A 14,992-nucleotide genomic window follows, 5' to 3' on the forward strand; every position below is an offset into this window, starting at 1 on the left:
GAATAAAGATCACGTGTCAAGGACGTACAATTCTTTGCGCTGTGAAATGAACAAGTTGAACATGTGGAAGGTCAGAGTTCACTCTGAGCTCAGCAAAAAGGAGGAAGCTGTCAGAATGGCCCAGGAGACGGCCGACGCTCTGCAGAAATCAACTCGACAAACACAGGTGGGTAGCAGCAGCAGTAAGTGGTCTCATTTCTCTAAAGCAGTGCTTCTCAGTGTGGTCACTCACCCCCGGTATCACCGGTGGTCCACCACGCTCCTCCGGGTGGTCCTCAGGGCTGTGAGTAACACAGGTGGGCAACAGCAGCAGCAGTAAGTGGTCTTATTTCTCTAAAGCAGTGCTTCTCACAGTGTGGTCACCCTCCCTCCCTCCCCCGTACCACCGGTGGTCCTCCATGCTCCTCCGGGTGGTCGCGGGGTTGTGATGCAGGCTGATCCGGAGAGTAATTACAATGTACGTCATTATTATTATTAAATTAAACTCGTGATATTTAAAAATTAGGTGAGGAAAAACGACCTTAACCCTCGGGTCTAAATGCGCCCCCCCTAAAAAAAAACCTCGTAGCTGCGTTTAAAAAAATAAAGCGTTTGTATTCCCGTAATATGAGTGATTTAGTGTTACTGCTATTTAGAGAAACAAGCGAATGGCTGAGTTGGTTTGCGGGCCGACGACTTGTCGAGTTTCCGCGGAGTATTTGTGCATTGCGCGCGGTCATTCTCTTGGCCTTTAATCTTTGGTTACTTCGGTAAAGTCACGTGGTAGGTATAAAGATGATAAAATGTCCACGACGTTTCGATCGCAACACCTCAAGCGCTTTGTCCTAGGGCGGTAAAAAAAGTAATCCCTGCAGTGGAACTGCTGAACCAGCGAGAGAGTCCTGTCACAACAACAACAACAACAGCAGCAGCAGCAAGAGGTTTAATTTTTATTTTCGCCTGAGGACGACCGCCGCCTGTGGTGTCGCGATGGAAACGTCGTGATTTGATTTATTATTTTGTGTTGTATTTTTATACGCGCTACGCGACTTTACTTGAATGAAAGCAAAGACTGTGGATTCCTGCGGTGACGAAAAACTTCAAATCTCTTAGTCTTATTAAATTTTTATTTAAATATTTCGTGACTGCAGGGATTCATATTCTTGGTTCTTTCGGTAAAGTCACCGCCACGTAGAAGGGAATCAATAAAATAATAAAAATTTAAAACGATCAAATTATCATGACGTTTCGACTGCAACGCAAGCGATCATCGTCAGGTGTGAAAACCACAGCAAGAAAACAATTTTCACCGCCGCTCTTTAAAAAAAAATTCTTGCTGTGGTTTTCACACCTGATGATGATTGCTTGTGTTGCAGTCGAAACGTCGTGAGACTTTTATTGTTTGATATTTTTTATTATTTTATTGTTTCCCTTCTACGTGGTGGTGAGTTTACCGAATGAACCAAAGATTATGGATTCCTGCAGTGACGTAAACTTCAAATCTCTTCTTCGTCTTCTTCTTGATTCTTTCGGTAAAGTCGCCACGTAGAAGGGAAAAAATAAAATAATAAAAATTTAAAACAATAAAATTCTCACGACGTTTTGACTGCAACGCAAGCGATCATCATCAGGTGTGAAAACCACCGCAAGAAAAAAATGTCACCGCCACTTTTTTAAAATTTTCTTGCTGTGGTTTTCACACCTGACGATGATTGCTTGTGTTGCCGTCGAAACGTCGTGAGAATTATATTGTTTTATATTTTTATTACTTTATTGTTTCCCTTCTACGTGGTGACTTTACCGAAAGAACCAAAAATAAATCTCTTAGTCTTGTCGACTAAAGCAGTGAAACGCTTTCATTCAATGTTGGTGTGAGTGGCTCCTCATTTCTCCAAACCCAAACATTTATTGTCAGCTAATCGGTAAACTTCATCAATCTTTTGACGTAGACACGTAGCCAATGATCAGGTTTGGTTTTCCTCAGTGCACTGTGTGTATGTTGAACTTCTTTCACACCGTACGTAGCCAACCGTGCTGTGTGTGTATATTGAACATCTTTCACACCGTACGTAGCCAACCGTGCTACGTGTGTGTATGTTGAACATCTTTCACACCGTGCGTAGCCAACCATGCTACGTGTGTGTATGTTGAACTTCTTTCACACCGTACGTAGCCAACCGTGCTACGTGTGTGTATGTTGAACATCTTTCACACCGTACGTAGCCAACCGTGCTATGTGTGTGTATGTTGAACTTCTTTCACACCGTACGTAGCCAACCGTGCTATGTGTGTGTGTGTATGTTGAACTTCTTTCACACCGTACGTAGCCAACCGTGCTATGTGTGTGTATGTTGAACATCTTTCACACCGTACGTAGCCAACCGTGCTACGTGTGTGTATGTTGAACTTCTTTCACACCGTACGTAGCCAACCGTGCTACGTGTGTGTGTATGTTGAACTTCTTTCACACCGTACGTAGCCAACCGTGCTATGTGTGTGTTTGTTGAACTTCTTTCACACCGTACGTAGCCACCTGTGCTATGTGTGTGTATGTTGAACTTCTTTCACACCGTACGTAGCCAACCGTGCTACGTGTGTGTATGTTGAACTTCTTTCACACCGTACGTAGCCAACCGTGCTATGTGTGTGTGTATGTTGAACATCTTTCACACCGTACGTAGCCAACCGTGCTACGTGTGTGTATGTGGAACATCTTTCACACCGTACGTAGCCAACCGTGCTGTGTGTGTGTTTGTTGAACTTCTTTCACACCGTACGTAGCCAACCATGCTATGTGTGTGTATGTTGAACATCTTTCACACAGTACGTAGCCAACCGTGCTACGTGTGTGTATGTTGAACTTCTTTCACACCGTACGTAGCCAACCATGCTCAATGGGAGATGCAGTGGCATCTCAAATAACGTTGCTACATTTGCATATTGTTTCAGACTCATTAATTTCGTCTGGTTATAATCACGATTAGGTTGTTTTTGTGGATTCCCCATAGTCATCATTATGATTGGTAATTGTGTCCACTCATCATTCGTCATTGTTAACTAAAATAGAGAAACACTTGGTTTGCCAAGACAATAATTTAAAGGTACTTCTAATCTGTTTGTAGCTTCAACTGGACAGCAATAAGATTCGTGTCTGTGGTTCCTCAGCGATCGCTTTGTCTGCATGATTGACGATGCTTTATGAAACCCGAACGTCATTATCAGTGCTGTGTGTCAGATAACAATTATCAGACAACTGTGTTGAAGCGGTATGCGTCACCTCAGCGAAGTGTGTGTGTCGTGTTTCCTTTCAGCTTGAAAATGTTAACCTCAGCGCGCAACTTCAAGACGTGATTGACATCAAAGGAGATTTAATGGAGAAGTAAGAAGTTATTCATTTCCCTCGAATTTCATCTTTGTCCTCTGTTTAGGTTCCTAAACTTACTGGAGAAACCCGAAGAGCAATGAAGCTCTTTTTTTTGTAACAAATGTCCGGTAGATTTCAGAGATGTCCGGTGGACTCAGGGGCGAGGAGCCAGGATTTTGACTTTGGGGGGGTTGCTGACTTCAACATTCTGAGATATCTCAGTGTGTTTGTGTTTTCCAATGGGCACCACAAATGTATAAAACTAATTATTGGATTTGAGCTGCGGAGTTTATTAATAGGTCGGAGCCGCCAACGTGGCCAGTAAGTTCGATAAGTTCGCAAGGCTGCCGCTCAAGCAGCCTGCAGGGCAGCACGCAAGGTGGCAGCCTGCAGGGCAGCACACAAGGTGGCAGCCTGCAGGGCAGCACGAGGTGACATCACAAGGTGACATCACAAGGTGGCAGCACAAGGTGGTAGCCTGCAGGGCAGCACAAGGTGACAGCCTGCAGGGCAGCACACAAGGTGGCAGCCTGCAGGGCAGCACAAGGTGGCAGCCTACAGGGCAGCACGAGGTGGCAGCACACAAGGTGACATCACAAGGTGGCAGCTGGCAGGGCAGCAGCACAAGGTGGCAGTCTGCAGGGCAGCACAAGGTGACATCACAAGGTGGTAGCCTGCAGGGCAGCACACGGGGTGGTAGCCTGCAGGGCAGCACACAAGGTGGTAGCCTGCAGGGCAGCACACGAGGTGGCAGCCTGCAGGGCAGCACAAGGTGACAGCCTGCAGGGCAGCACACAAGGTGGCATCACAAGGTGGCAGCCTGCGGCATTTTGCAGCAGCCGGATATCCGGTTATCCCGATTGCCGACTTCCCCAAATTTTCAGGGGGGGGGGCTGACCCCCCCCATCCCCCCCTGTTGCTCCGCCCCTGAGTGGACTACTGGGTGGAGGTCAGAGGTCACGCCGGCAGAACAAACGAGCGACTTGTTGATGACACCAACATCCTCTCTGCATTTTCATTTTAAAAACTTTCGCGACTGCAGGAATTCACGTTCTTTGGTTCTTTCTGTAAAGTCACAGAAAACAACAAAATCACGGTGAGTTTTTATTTTGTTGTTTCCCTTCTACGTGACTTCACCGAAAGAACCAAGAATATCTTCATCTGCAATGCGCTTTGCCTTAAAATGGCGGATACGTTCCTACGAAGGTTTTCTGACCCGCCGTCCTTGCAATGTGCCCGTGTCCGTAAGGATCCGTGCCACCAGGCAGATGTGTGACGATCTGAAGGGCCAGTCCTCTTCAGTGCAACAAACATTAACCAGAGGTACATTCTCAACATTCGCCGACCATTGGACGTTGCCGGTGTTACACGTTTAGTGATTAAACTTGCTTGTCGTTGACTCACGTGGGTCACGTGCGTACGGTGATAATGGACGTTGACGGTGTAACACGTTTAGTGATTAAACTTGATTGTCGTTGACTCACGTGGGTCACATGCGTACGGTGATAATGACATTGACGGTGTAACACGTTTAGTGATTAAACTTGATTGTCGTTGACTCACGTGGGTCACGTGCGTACGGTGATAATGGACGTTGACGGTGTAACACGTTTAGTGATTAAACTTGCTTGTCGTTGACTCACGTGGGTCACGTCCGCACGGTGATAATGGCAGCTGAAACAGAACAAGAAGAAGTGGAAGCTGTTCATTCGTCGCTGAAAGCAGAACTGAAGGTAAAATGTGTGATGCTTTTTAAATTTTGTTTTCATTTAATTGTATTTCTTGAGAAACGTGTAACGGTATAAACGTACGCACGTGCACATTTAACATTAATGCTGGATCCCCGCTGTCATCCTCTCTTAAAGACGTTTGCGGTGACTTTCAGCGAATTGAATTTAAAGTCTCAAAATGACAAGAATATTGCGTTGTGCAAAGGTGAGTCTCGTGCCGGGTGACGCAATGCACGGCTGCTCAGTGATACGCAGAGCACTGTCGATGATGATCAATGACCGTTGTGGTTTTTACTGGATGAATATTGACGCGCTCAGCCACTTTGTCGAACGTGCGACGCGCGTGTGTCGTACGCAGTGGAAGCAGCCGTGGAAGCGACGGGGAGAGCGCGGTGGGACTTTGTAAACAAGTTGACGATTAAAGAAAGCCAGGTTCGCGCGAATTCATGAGCTCATCGCTTTTGCTCACATTTTAAATGCATGACGCGTGTGTCGTACGCAGTGGAAGCAGCTGTGGAAGAAATGGAAAGAGCGCGGTGGGACTTTGTAAACAAGTTGACGATTAAAGAAAGCCAGGTTCGGGCGAATCCACGAGCTGATCGCTTTTGCTCACATTTTAAATGCACGTTGGGATAAAAAAAAAATTGGATTAAATGACCATGCATTACCTTTTACAAACCAGTGTGTATATATATAGCTCAAACCCCAAGGGTCTGTTATAATTCAGGCTCATTAATTTTTGTTGATTTCAAATGTAAGAAATGCAGCTCCTAAAGGCATGCCTGTCTCAATCATAAAATATCCTTTGAAGATCAAGATCACCTTCAAATAAAAACTGATATATTAATGTTCCTATCCCAAACTATTGCCTTTAACGACTACTATTGCCATTGTGTACAGTGTTCATACATTGCTTTTACAATTTACAAACGTCTGTATAACAATATAATGCTTAAAATGTGAATTATTTCCACTTTAGAACGTATTCAGTGCCCTAAACGCATTTGTTCAACGAAATATATGGGATCTGCACATTTCGACCTCTTTGTCTTGATTTCTCAAGTTCATTTCAGTCTGGTAAACACAACTTATCTGACTTCAATGATGACTTTCAAACCAGAAAACTCGCCTTGCCCAGCAGTAGGTCATTTCATAGATCCGTGCGTAAAGTCGTATTATTATCTTTGTCGTTCAGTAGTTAGCAAACAGAGAGTTCCGTCTTTTCGCTCTTAGGCCAAAGAAATGTCCGAGCTGTTGGAGTTAAAAAATGAAGAGCTCAAAATGGCCTCGCAAAAGCTGCAAGATTCCATTGAAAGCTGCGCTCGACTCGAAGAAACAGAGCGTGAGAGCACACTTCAAGTTGCCCGCTTTTTATTGCCAACGAGCCCGGATGTGTTTGTGCGTGTGCGCGGTGGGCAAATGTCTGCACGTCCCGACCGTGAAAGTCGATCCCGATTTCATTTGTTTTGCGTGAATTAACAGGCAACTTTCAAGCACGGCTTGAGCAAATGCAGAAAGAAAGTGGTACCCTGAAACTCGAAGTAAATCGCCGTCGGGAAATTGAAAGCACGCTGCAGGTGACCTATCCGTTCATTTTTTTTATTTAAAGCTTTCGTGACTGCAGCGATTCATATTCTTAGCTGTTTCGGTAAAGTCACCACGTTGAAGGGAAACAAAATAATAAAATATATTTAAAACAATAAAAATTCTCACGACGTTTCGACCATAACACAAACGGTCGTCATCAGGTGTGTCGGTTTGCATTAATTAATTTATTTTTAAACGGTGTTTAAACGGTGTTTTAAAAATAAATACATTAATGCAAACCGACACACCTGATGATGACCGTTTGTGTTATGGTCGAAACGTCGTGAGAATTTTTATTGTTTTATATATATTTTATTATTTTTATTGTTTCCCTTCAACGTGACTTTACCGAAAGAGCTAAGAATATGTATCCGTTCATATTTATTACATCGCTAATATTGTCTGCATTCCTTAACTGGATATTTTTAACGGAATGGTTTTCTTTTTGATTTAAAGCTTTTGTCACTGCAGGGATTCATATTCTTGGTTCTTTCGGGTAAAGTCGCCACGTAGAAAGGAAACAATAAAATAATAAAAATATACAACAATAAAATTCTCACGACGTTTCGACGGCAACTCAAGCAATCATCATCAGGTGTGAACACCACAGCAAGAAACATTTTTCACCGCCACTTATTCCAAATGTTCTTGCTGTGGTTTTCACACCTGATGATGATTGCTTGTGTTGCCGTCGAAACGTCGTGAGAATTTAATTGTTTGATATTTTAATCATTTTATAGTTTCCCTTCTACGTGGCGACTTTACCGAAAGAATCAAGAATAAGGAATGGTTTTCTCTTAGCCTTTTTGGAAAAGTCTCAAGCTTTTTTAACTGTATCTGAACAAATGCAGCGGGTCACCCGCCTCATCGATTTCATCATCGTACGGTCTGAATGCAGGCTGGGATGCAAAACGCGGAGAAGGAGCGAGAGTTCACCGCAAGCACCGCGGGGCAGCGGCTGTCGTGCGACAAGCTGCAGCACGAACGTCGGGACCTGAACGTGATTGTGCAAAACCTGGAGAAGGCAAACGAAGAGTTGACAGCAGCAGCCAGCCAGAGGCAAGTGGTGAACTTTTACAACACGGAACGTGGCGCGTGCCGAGACATTAATCATCGATTTAAAGCGTTCGTGACTGCAAGGATTAATTGTATTAAATAATAAATTAATAAAATTTAATAACACGATAAAATTCTCACGACGTTTCGGCCACAACACAAGCGGCCTTCATCAGGTGAAGGGACGAGACTGCCTCAGCGCTCCAGCGCTGTCCTCCAGACATTCTCGTCCCTTCACCTGATGAAGGCCGCTTGTGTCGTGGCCCGAAATGTGAGAATTTTATCGTGTCATTTTATCAATTTATTATTTTATTCTCAATCTACGTGATGGTGACTTTACCGAAAGAACCAAAGAAGATGTTAATTATCGTTGCGTCGCTATTGTCACGTACTACGCTGGTTGACGCAGGAAAGCACCACGGTGGTGTTCTTCACTCATTTTCAGAGGTGGCGGAGGGCGAGGGCGGGTCGGGGGGGGTGGGGCACGTCCGCCGATAAGACACGGTACAGCGTGAGGGCCGCCACACGTTTTAACACTGCTGGGTTTGACAGCAGCACACGAGGACGACGACGACGACGACGATGGGGAGGTGATTTCAGATCTGGGTATTGTCAGGGGCCGCACAAGAGGCCACCAGGGGCCGCTCGTGGCCCGCCGGCCTTGCAGTGAAGGACACTGCCCCGCAGTGTTCACGTTTAGAAGGGGGTCTGCAATTGTTTTGCAGTAGGGGGCGACAATTGCTTCGTGTTTCCCCCAATTAAGTTATTAGCGAGTTTTCAAGTTTGTGAATTTCAGACGTTGGGAGCTACTAAGGAGAAGGCGCTGCATTGCGTAGAACATCTCTGACTGTTGTGGTATCTGTAAAGCAAAACAAATACAGTACAGTTTAAATTTCCATTTAAAGCTTTCGTGACTGCAGGGATTCATATTCTTGGTTCTTTCGGTAAAGTCACCACCACGTAGAATGGAAATAAAATAATAAAAATAAAACATAAAATAAAATTCTCACGACGTTTCGGCCACAACACAAGTAGCCTTCCTCAGGTGAAGAAACAGAACTGTCGGGAAGACGGCGCTCGAGTGAACACTGCTAAGCTTGGCAGCGTCTTTTAAGCTGGGTGGGAGGAGCAGAGCCCCTTGACTTAGGAGTTTACATATCAACAGAAGGATTTAGCATTGAAGTAGCTAAGTTAATGTGTTGGATTAGCATGATGTTAATGTGAGGAATTAGCATGTAACTGGGAGATTAGCATGATGTTGATGTGAGGAATTAGCATGTAACTGGGAGATTAGCAGGATGTTAATGTGAGGAATTAGCATGTAACTGGGAGATTAGCATGATGTTGATGTGAGGAATTAGCATGTAACTGGGAGATTAGCAGAATGTTAACGTGAGGGATCAGCATGTGACTGGTCACGGAAGTAGCTATGTTAAAGTCCGAGTTTACATATCAACATAAGGATTTAGCATTGATGTAGCTGTGTTAATGTGTTGGATTAGCAGGATGTTAAAGTCAGAAATTAGCATGTAACTGGGAGATTAGCATGATGTTAGTGTGAGGGATCAGCATGTGACTGGTCACGGAAGTAGCTATGTTAAAGTCAGAGTTTACATATCAACAGAAGGATTTAGCATTGAAGTAGCTAAGTTAATGTGTTGGATTAGCATGATGTTGATGTGAGGAATTAGCATGTAACTGGGAGATTAGCAGGATGTTAATGTGAGGAATTAGCATGTAACTGGGAGATTAGCATGATGTTGATGTGAGGAATTAGCATGTAACTGGGAGATTAGCAGAATGTTAACGTGAGGGATCAGCATGTGACTGGTCACGGAAGTAGCTATGTTAAAGTCCGAGTTTACATATCAACATAAGGATTTAGCATTGATGTAGCTGTGTTAATGTGTTGGATTAGCAGGATGTTAAAGTCAACAAATTAGAATGTAACTGGGAGATTAGCATGATGTTAGTGTGAGGGATCAGCATGTGACTGGTCACGGAAGTAGCTATGTTAAAGTCAGAGTTTACATATCAACAGAAGGATTTAGCATTGAAGTAGCTGTGTTAATGTGTTGGATTAGCAGGGTGTTAAAGTCCGAGTTTACATATCAACAGAATAATTTAGCATTGAAATAGCTGTGTTAATGTGTTGGATTAGCAGGATGTTAAAGGCAGAATGTTAGTGTGAGGGATTAGCATGCCGGTTTATTTTTTCCTTGTTTCAACGTTAGCACCACGGAAAGCGACGAGCTTTGTTCAGACGGACGAGTCTATCATTGTTCGGAACGGAGGAGGGGGGAGAGGGAGAAGCAGCCACGATGCGCTGGGTCTGCAATTATTTTGCAGTAGGGGGCGACAGTTGCTTCGTGTTTCCCCCAATTAAGTTATTAGCGAGTTTTCAAGTTTGTGAATTTCAGACGTTGGGAGCTATTAAGGAGAAGGCGCTGCATTGCGTAGAACATCTCTGACTGTTGTTGTATCTGTAAAGCAAAACAAATACAGTACAGTTTAAATTTTTATTTAAAGCTTTCGTGACTGCAGCGATTTATATTCTTGGTTCTTTCGGTAAAGTCACCACGTAGAAGGGAAACACTAAAATAATAAAAATATAAAACAATTAAATTCTCACGACGTTTCGACTGCAACGCAAGCAATCATCGTCAGGTGTGAAAACCACTGCAAGAAAATTTTCTTGATATGTGGTTTTCACACGTGAGAATTTTATCGTTTTATATTTTTATTATTTTATTGTTTCCCTTCTACGTGGTGACTTTACCGAAAGAACCAATAATAGAGTACAGTTTGTTTACCGATGCAGTTTTCTGCATCGTTTAATCTGGCTTCTGCCGCACATCACGAACACAACGTCCGCGTGACGATTATCCGAACCGGTCCCGGGCCTCCACTCAACTCGGCCTCAAATGAGTACCCTGGTGCGGTGTGTGAACATTGCCACTGGGGAGACAAAGGCGGCCGGGCGTGGTGCTGGCCACCCACCCCCTCGTGTACCGTGCCGGCCTTAACAATGATGCTCGCGAGCAGCACTTGACCCAACAGTCTGTTAAGGCTACACGGGGACGATTTTCGTCTTGCATTGATTGTGTGCTGCGTTGCGTATGACATTTTTTTTAACAATTAAATGAGGCAGATGTCTTGTTATGTTTTTTTTTTTTATCAGGCGCAGCGAAGAAGCTGAGATTCGTAGCAGGCTTGAAAGAAATATTCGTGAAAAAAATACAGAAATAGGTAGGCAACGTTTTGAGAGTGTCAGTGACCATTGCGAGTGTTAATTATTTATCGCACGTGTGACATTTGACCTCTATCAGGAGTGTACATTGTTAACGTCTGTTTAATATATTTTCATCGTTGTCCAACGTTTATTGGTAATCCTTAATTAATATTATCACTCGATTAATATTTTTAGGTAATTTGAAGATTGCAAGCGACAATAACGACATGAAACATCGCGAAACGCTGGTGAGCACATTTCAATGTCGTCTATCGCAATATCAGCCAGAAGAGCGGACGACGTTCAACGTCGCGATTGTAGTTCACAAGTTCATTAGCCAAGTAAAGCCCAATGAGCCAAAAAAGCTCTTTGTCAATGGTGGCTCAGCAAATCATTCTATTTGAACAATTACACAGGTTCACATTTTTAAAATAAATCAATTAGATTGTACTATTTACATTCACATTTGAAACTTTTGTGATCTTAACAGTCGGTTTAGGTGAGGACAGAGATGACAGAGTGAAGGTGCTAAGAGACGATGCTAGATGGTTCCAAAGCTTTGTAGCAGCTACATTAAATGATTTCGATTTATCTTCCCACCCGCCCCACTTCTCTGAAATGGTTCAATTGCGTTGGGATTGTTTTCCGCCAGCGAAGTCACCTGCTTGAGCAAGCTATGCAGCGTTGCCGTATTGGGGCTCGCACTTTGTTACCCAAAAAAAAACACAATCGCTTTTCGATTTATAATAATAGGGTTTTTCCCCTTTTTTCTGGCAATAAAACTGAAACCTTTTTACGAGGATTCACGTCACTGCAATAACCACAATACCTGCAGTCAAAATGCAAACAAAAAACCTACTATGATAATATATATGTGGCATTGTCCTTGAAACTGATTGGTCCACACCAAGGGACGGCTTTCTTTTGAGCCTCGACCCAATTGGTGCTCGACAAGATGACGCCAAAAGGCGTACATTGTCTTTGAGCTGTGTGACGCCTTTTGGCGTGGACCAATCAGTTTCAAGGACAATGCCACATATATTATCATAGTAGGTTTTTTGTTTGAATTTTGACTGCAGGTATATTGTGGTCAATGCAGCGACGTGACTCCTCGTAAAAAAAGGTTTCAGTTTTGTTGCCAAAAAAAGGGGGAAAACCCCTCTATTATTATATTTTGGCACTGGCAAAGGAGGTCCAATGATGTAGATGCTCACCCCGAGCCCTCATTACCTGGATAGTGCATTGTCTTTGAGCTGTGTGACGCCTTTTGGCGTCATGTGGTCTAGCACCAATTGGGTCGAGGCTCAAAAGAAAGCCGTCCCTAGGTGTGGACCAATCAGTTTCAAGGACAATGCCACATATATATTATCATAGTAGGTTTTTTTGTTTGCGTTTTGACTGCAGGTATTGTGGTCGATGCAGCGACATGAATCCTTGTATAAAAAGGTTTCAGTTTTGTTGCCAGAAAAAAGGGGGAAAACCCCTATTATATTATTATATTTTGGCACTGGCAAAGGAGGTCTAACGGTGCTTTTCGATTTTATCAAACACGGAACGCCGGCCACTGCGTCGGTCTCCGTCGCTGTGCTCGCAACGGCCTTTGGGTCGCGTCCCAATATTTTTTGTTTTGCTTGGCAAGGCGTTTCACGTTGAGCTCCTGAGAGGCTCGGGGAGCACGTGGGGGGGGGGAGGGGGGAGAGAAAGGGAACGTTCAGACGGCATCCGAGAGCATTTACATTATGAGACCTCCTTTGCCAGTAACAAGATATAGTAATAGGTTCTACCCTTTTAAACTGGCACGAAAAACTGACACCTTTATTCAAGGCATCATGTCTGCAATAACCACAACACAAGCAGTCAAAATGCAAACAAAAGAGACAACTCTGATAATAATATTGGCACTGTCCTTGAATTTGAGTTTTTTGTGCCAGTTAAAAGGGTAAAAACCTATTCCTATATCTTGTTACTGGCAAAGGAGGTCTCATAATGTAAATGCTCACCCCGAGCCCTCAATACTCTGATAGTGCGTTGTTTTTGAGTTGTACGCCTTTTGGCATCTTCTGGTCCAACACCAGTGGAGACTAGGCTCTAAGAAAAGCCGTCTCGGGTGTGGACCAATCAAATTCAAGGACAGTGCCAATATCGTTATCAGAGTTGTCTTTTTGCTTGCATTTTGACTGCTTGTGTTGCGGTTATTGCAGACATGATGCCTTGAATAAAGGTGTCAGTTTTTGGTGCCAGTTAAAAGGGTAAAAACCTATTCCTATATCTTGTTACTGGCAAAGGAGGTCTCATAATGTAAATGCTCACCCCGAGCCCTCAATACTCTGATAGTGCGCTGTTTTTGAGTTGTACGCCTTTTGGCGTCTTCTGGTCCAACACCAGTGGAGACTAGGCTCTAAGAAAAGCCGTCTCGGGTGTGGACCAATCAAATTCAAGGACAGTGCCAATATCATTATCAGAGTTGTCTCTTTTTTGCTTGCATTTTGACTGCTTGTGTTGCGGTTATTGCAGACATGATGCCTTGAATAAAGGTGTCAGTTTTTGGTGCCAGTTAAAAGGGTAAAACCTATCGCTACGGCATCCGAGAGCTTACGCCCACCGTGGTGCAATAAACACATCTTGGGGTATCGTAGGAAGTGTTGGTCTCGTGTCGTGTCTTGCGTGAAGGAATCCTTAGACGCGTTCAAACGAGAGAGAGCTTCACTCCAAGAAGCCGTCTGTCAAATGGAACAGCGGATAGCCGCCATGGAAACGCTGAAAAACGAAAGCAAGGTATTTCGAACGTTTCTTAAATCTACGGGTAAAATAATAACCCGCGCAACACTTCCCTGTGAGCGTTATCGTTTGCAAACGCGTGTTAGAATTGCGTCAATTGTCGTCGCTGCGGATGCTCTTTTTTGCGCGCACAAATGTGGCAATTCGCGTCGCCCGGCGCCGCATCTTGGGGCGTCGTTTACCTTCCAGAGCGAACTCAACGGAGCGAAAGCAAAAGAGTGCGTCTTGGAGAATGACCTCAGAGACGCCTTGAACGCGGTGAACGTCCTGGAATCAGAGCTGTCTCAGGAGAGGTAAATGTTGGAGCGTTATTTTTCAGCTCGCTCATTCGGGCGCATTTAGGCGTTCCCCTCCTCCTCCCCCTTCGCCCTCTCTCCCTTTTATCGTTTCAACCCCCGGCCGTCCTTCCCCCGAGAGCGGTGTCTCTTCACCTTGACCGCAGCCTGCCACCCCTTGTGGCTCTCAGCCGTTAACAACGTCGTACAACGTCGATACGGTAGAAACCGTGGGATCGCGAGCTCGATTCGTTCCAGAAACGTGTTTTGTAATCCAAAGCACTCGCGTATAATCAGAGCACTCGGTACATCAGTTGTGATCACGTGACGCCCGGCAGTACAAAGCGTGTCTACACGTGCGCTGCGCGTATTGCAAGAACCTCGCTCGTTTATCAAGTTAATATTTATTTACAAATGTAGCCCGTCTCGCCAAACACTCGCAGGCCAAGTTACTCGCAATCCAAGGTTTTACTGTACACAGCAACTCCTCTGCACCCCCTGTGGGACGTAAGGCCACAATAAATACACAGGGGTTGATGAAACAAAGTAGTTGTACTAACGTATCCACGCTAAATTTGCGTTTTGTTTTTTCACCTTCTAAAGAAAACAAATCTGGCCGTGTCTCGTACCCCCCCAGAAAGGGAATCTCGCACCCTCAGGTTGTGAAGAGCCACTGCCCTACAGGGTTATCCGAGTTAAGGAAGTAGACACCAGGGAAGTAGAGTTTATTTAAACACATGGCATCGACGGGTTAAAGATATAAAACGCCGGTGAATAATCGGCGTGCTTGACAGGTGTCAAGTCCCAGGCAATGTCGTCTGTCTGTGTGTGTGTGTGTACCTTAAGCGTACACACACACACACAGACAGACGACATTACATACAGACACTTACATACAGACTCTTACATAAAGACACTTACATACGGACAATTACATACAGACACTTACATACAGACACTAAGACACTTACATACAGACACTTACATACAG

The 14,992-nt window shown here is 44.3% G+C and overlaps 1 protein-coding gene across 6 annotated transcripts in view; it reads left to right on the plus strand.

The window, feature by feature from the left end:
- Positions 1-14,759, plus strand: part of LOC142905328 (uncharacterized) — a 34,813-nt gene extending 20,054 nt beyond the window's left edge. For 2 of the 6 annotated variants that reach the window (XM_076062173.1, XM_076062168.1), the window contains exons 3-15: positions 2-166; positions 3,291-3,358; positions 4,593-4,666; positions 5,018-5,076; positions 5,209-5,278; positions 5,576-5,649; positions 6,307-6,415; positions 6,556-6,650; positions 7,559-7,719; positions 10,898-10,965; positions 11,144-11,196; positions 13,619-13,723; positions 13,916-14,754. In XM_076062173.1, the coding sequence (XP_075918288.1) occupies positions 2-166; positions 3,291-3,358; positions 4,593-4,666; positions 5,018-5,076; positions 5,209-5,278; positions 5,576-5,649; positions 6,307-6,415; positions 6,556-6,650; positions 7,559-7,719; positions 10,898-10,965; positions 11,144-11,196; positions 13,619-13,723; positions 13,916-14,023 (1,209 nt within the window). In that variant the 3' untranslated portion in view covers positions 14,024-14,754. Of the gene's footprint in view, position 1; positions 167-3,290; positions 3,359-4,592; positions 4,667-5,017; positions 5,077-5,208; positions 5,279-5,431; positions 5,506-5,575; positions 5,650-6,306; positions 6,416-6,555; positions 6,651-7,558; positions 7,720-10,897; positions 10,966-11,143; positions 11,197-13,149; positions 13,584-13,618; positions 13,724-13,915 lie in introns of those variants that run through there. The other 4 variants (XM_076062172.1, XM_076062171.1, XM_076062169.1 and 1 more) reach the window with 4 other exon arrangements.
- Positions 14,760-14,992: the final 233 nt, after the last annotated feature.

This window comes from Petromyzon marinus, unplaced genomic scaffold, assembly GCF_048934315.1.
Source record: "Petromyzon marinus isolate PM22_M1 ecotype Great Lakes invasive population unplaced genomic scaffold, UKy_Petmar_22M1.pri1.0 PM_G_Scaffold_53, whole genome shotgun sequence".
Lineage (NCBI taxonomy): Eukaryota > Metazoa > Chordata > Hyperoartia > Petromyzontiformes > Petromyzontidae > Petromyzon > Petromyzon marinus.